The sequence below is a fragment of the Mandrillus leucophaeus genome, unplaced genomic scaffold (genome assembly GCF_000951045.1).
Source record: "Mandrillus leucophaeus isolate KB7577 unplaced genomic scaffold, Mleu.le_1.0 Scaffold10, whole genome shotgun sequence".
Classification (NCBI taxonomy): domain Eukaryota; kingdom Metazoa; phylum Chordata; class Mammalia; order Primates; family Cercopithecidae; genus Mandrillus; species Mandrillus leucophaeus.
The window spans coordinates 2,164,168-2,168,169 of record NW_012098098.1 but is presented as its reverse complement, the minus strand read 5'-3'; the positions used below and the strand labels follow the sequence as shown (position 1 = coordinate 2,168,169).

Genomic DNA, 4,002 nt, shown 5'->3' with positions numbered 1-4,002 from the left:
GTTAATTGTGTATTCAATTCACACGTTACTTTAACAAGTGTGGAATGCACACCTGCTATGTGCCAGGTGCTGTGCCTGATGCTGGGGACATCATGTCCAACAAACAAGGTCCCTGAGCTGACGGAGTTGACACCGTTGGGGTGGGAGGAGATGGACGGCTCGTGTGGCCGGTGATACGCTGTGTGCCGTCCATCACGTTCGTCACATTGTGGAGCAGAGAAGCCTGTGAGGTCGCTGTGTAACATACTGCATGTCGGTGCCACAGGACAGGTCCCCTGCCAGTCCCAGCCACCAGGGTCCAGGGCCTGGTACCTAGTGGGTATTCAGTAAATGCTTGTGGAATGAATGAATGAGTGAACGCCTACATGAACGCATGCACAAGGGAATGAAGCGTCAGTGATTAGTGCTCACCCTGTCTACGTGGCAAGGAGGACCTGAAACTGTCGGCAGACATTATTCAGCACCTGATGTGTTTGGGGCTGGGTGGACGGCACCAGGGAGCATGGCCCACACGGTTCTGCAGGTCAGGGGCCAACAGAAGCACAGTTTAAAAGTCGGCATGCTTTCAAGTCCTGGGATTAAATTTGTAAGAAATGTGAATCCAAACCATGCCTTGAAAGCCCTTCACATTTCAAAAGAGATAAAACAAGAACTTGAGCTAATCATCACCACCTGTCTTAGCCCATCCAGCCTGCGCCAACACAACACTTGAAGCTGGGTGATTTGTAAACAACAGAAGTTTCTTTCTCACCGTGTTGGAGCCTGGGGAGTCCAAGACCGAGGCTCCAGCAGATTCAGCATCCAAGGAGGGCCTGTTCCCCACGGCTGGTGCCTTCTATGCATCCGCATGTGGCAGAAGGGGCAGAAAAGCTCCCTCCAGTCTTTTTTACAAGGGCACTAATCTCATTCATGAAAGTGGAGCCCTTCTGTGGATCATGAGGAGTTCGAGACCAGCCTGGTCAACATGGTGAAAGCCCATCTCTACTAAAAATACAAAAATTAGCTGGGTGTGGTGGTGGGCGCCTGTAATCCCAGCTACTCAGGAGGCTGAGGCAGGAGAATCGCTTGAACCTGGGAGGCAGGGATTGTAGTGAGCCGAGATCACACCACTGCACTCCAGCCTGGGCAACAGAGAGAGACTCCATCTCAAAAAAAAAAAAAAAAAAAGCCTCCTGTGAAAAGATCTTCAGGACCAATTGTTAGCAGGGGAAAAAGCAAGCTCAGAAGAGAGTGAAAAAGGGACAAGAGAAGAATATTGGCTTATCTAAGGAAACAAGGGGGGAACACACAAAAACTTCTGAACGTGATGTCAGGAGGTGGAGGGAAAATGAAAAAGGGAACAGGATGGAGGATGTAGAGCAAGTCTCCTCAATTGACACTTTGGCATGGTTTATATTTATTTATTTACTTATTTACTTACTTACATATGTACTTAGTAGAGACAGAGTTTTGCCATGTTGCCCAGGCTGGTCTTGAACTCCTGGGCTCAAGTGATCCTCCTGACTCCACCTCCCAAGTTACTGAGATTACAGGCATGAGCCACTGTGCCTGACCAATAGTTTTGATTTTTGAAGCATGCAAATGTGTTCTCTCTCAAAGAAAAATAAATTTAAAATAACATGTCGAAACTTCCCACCTAGGGCCTGTCCCCACACGGACAGCTCCCCTCACCCCCATCCCATCTGCCTACATCCCAGGCTACCCTGGGGTCTCTTTCTCACCGTGATGCGTACATTCTTTGATTCTTTGGGTTTCTCTCCCCACAGACATTTTTTTCTAATTTTGTGACTATTGAGATGGTTTTCCATGCCAAAGCGTTGGAGGTGTATTCTAGTGCCTTCCAGACCCTGGAGAAGTATGACCTGGAGAGGGATCTGCAGGTGGGTCACAGACACCCCATTTCCTATTTGGTGGAGTGGGGCAGAGTTTCACTTTGGTTCTGTATTGATAGAAGCAGTTTTTGTTGGTAACGTTTCACAACTATTCTTTTTTTCTTTTTGTTTTTTTTTTTGAGACGGAGTCTCACTCTGTCGCCCAGGCTGGAGTGCAATGGGACAATCTCAGCTCACTGCAAGCTGTGCCTCCCAGGTTCACACCATTCTCCTGCCTCAGCCTCCTGAGTCGCTGGGACTATAGGCACCCACCACAACACCTGGCTAATTTTTGGTATTTTTAGGGGAGACAGGGTTTCACCATGTTAGCCAGGATGGTCTTGATCTCCTGACCTTGTGATTCACCCGCCTCAGCCTCCCAAAGTGTTGGGATTACAGGTGTGAGCCACTGTGCCTGGCCACATTTCATAACTTTTCTAACTTTGAAGACTCATTCTGATGAAGCATTGTCAATATCTGCACCTGGGTGCCAAACAGGACAATTTTTCGTAACACTGTTTGGAATATCAACATATTCATCATCATTGGGGTGTTTAAAAACAAATGGATCAGTGGGGCGTGGTGGTTCACGCCTGTAATCCCAGCACTTTGGGAGGCCAAGGCAGGCAGATCACCTGAGGTCAGGAGTTCAAGGCCAGGCTGGCCAACGTGGTGAAACCCTGTCTCTACTTACTGGGGGAACCAGCCCCCAGTATTTCAACATAGGTCCTTTCTATTTTCCCTACGTGTCGGCCTGTCTGAGAAATAAAGAGAAAGAGTACAAAGAGAGGAATTTTACGGCTGGGCCTCCAGGGGTGACATCACATATTGGTAGGTCCATGATGTCCCCTGAGCCACAAAACCAGCAGGTTTTTATTAAGGACTTTACAAGGGGAGGGGGTGCATGAACAGGGAGTAGGTCATAAAGATCACATGCTTTAAAGGGCAGTAAAGATCACAAGGCAAAGGGCAAAGCAAAGATCACAAGGCAAAGAGCAAAATTAGAATTACTGATGAGGGTCTATGTTTGGCTGTGCATGTATTGTCTTGATAAACACTTAAACAACAGAAAACAGGGTTCGAGAGCAGAGAACCAGTCTGACCTCAAATTTACCAGGGTGGGATCTTTTCCCCACCCTAATAAGCCTGAGGGTACTACAGGAGACCAGAGCATATTTCAGTCCTTATCTTGATTGCATAATACAGACACTCCCAGAGCAGCCGTTTATAGACCTCCCCCCAGGAATGCATTCCTTCCTCAGGGTATTAATTATTAATATTCCTTGCTGGGAAAAGAATTCAGTGATATCTCTCCTACTTGCACGTCCGTGTATAGGCTCTCTGCAAGAAGGAAAATATGGCTCTATTCTGCCCGACCCTGCAGGCAGTCAGACCTTTGGTTGTCTTCCCTTGTTCCCTAAAATTGCTGTTATTCTGTTCGTTTTCAAGGTGCGCTGATTTCACATTGTTCAAACACACATGTTTTACAATCAATTTGTACAATCGTGGTACTGAGGTGACATACATTCTCAGTTTATGAAGATAACAGGATTAAGAGATTAAAGTAAAGACAGGCATAAGAAATTTTAAGAGTATTAATTTTGGGAACTGATAAATGTCCATGAAATCTTCACAATTTATGTTCAGGGATCGCAGTAAAGACAGGTGTAAGAAATTATAAAAGTATTAATTTTGGGAACTGATAGATGTCCATGAAATCTTAACAATTTATGTTCCTCTGCCATGACTTCAGCCGGTCCCTCTCTTTGGGGTTCCTGACTTCCCACAACATCTACTAAAATACAAAATTAGCTGGGCATGGTGGTGGGCACCTGCAATCTCAGCTACTCAGCAGGCTGAGGCAGGAGAATCGCTTGGACCCGGGAGGTGGAGGTTGCAGTGAGCTGAGATCATGCCACTGCACTACAGCCTGGGCAACAGCACGAGACTCCATCTCAAAAAAAAGAAAAAAAAAGAAAAACCGTGAATGGATTAACAACAACAAAAAACATTTCCTGGCTGATGCTTGGTGTAGTTTTGAAATAGAAAGAAATGCTATTTATCCCCATCTGATCAGTTATAATCTAGAATGAGCTGTTTGCATTATCTGTGACATCCTTCTGTAAGTCTA

The 4,002-nt window shown here is 46.1% G+C and overlaps 1 protein-coding gene across 1 annotated transcript in view; it reads left to right on the top strand.

Moving 5' to 3' along the window:
- FAM92B (family with sequence similarity 92, member B) overlaps positions 1–4,002 on the top strand; it is a 16,653-nt gene that overhangs the window by 9,399 nt on the left and 3,252 nt on the right. The window contains exon 7 of the mRNA XM_011971469.1: positions 1,767–1,880. Within this exon, the coding sequence (XP_011826859.1) occupies positions 1,767–1,880 (114 nt within the window). The remainder of the gene's footprint in view (positions 1–1,766; positions 1,881–4,002) is intronic.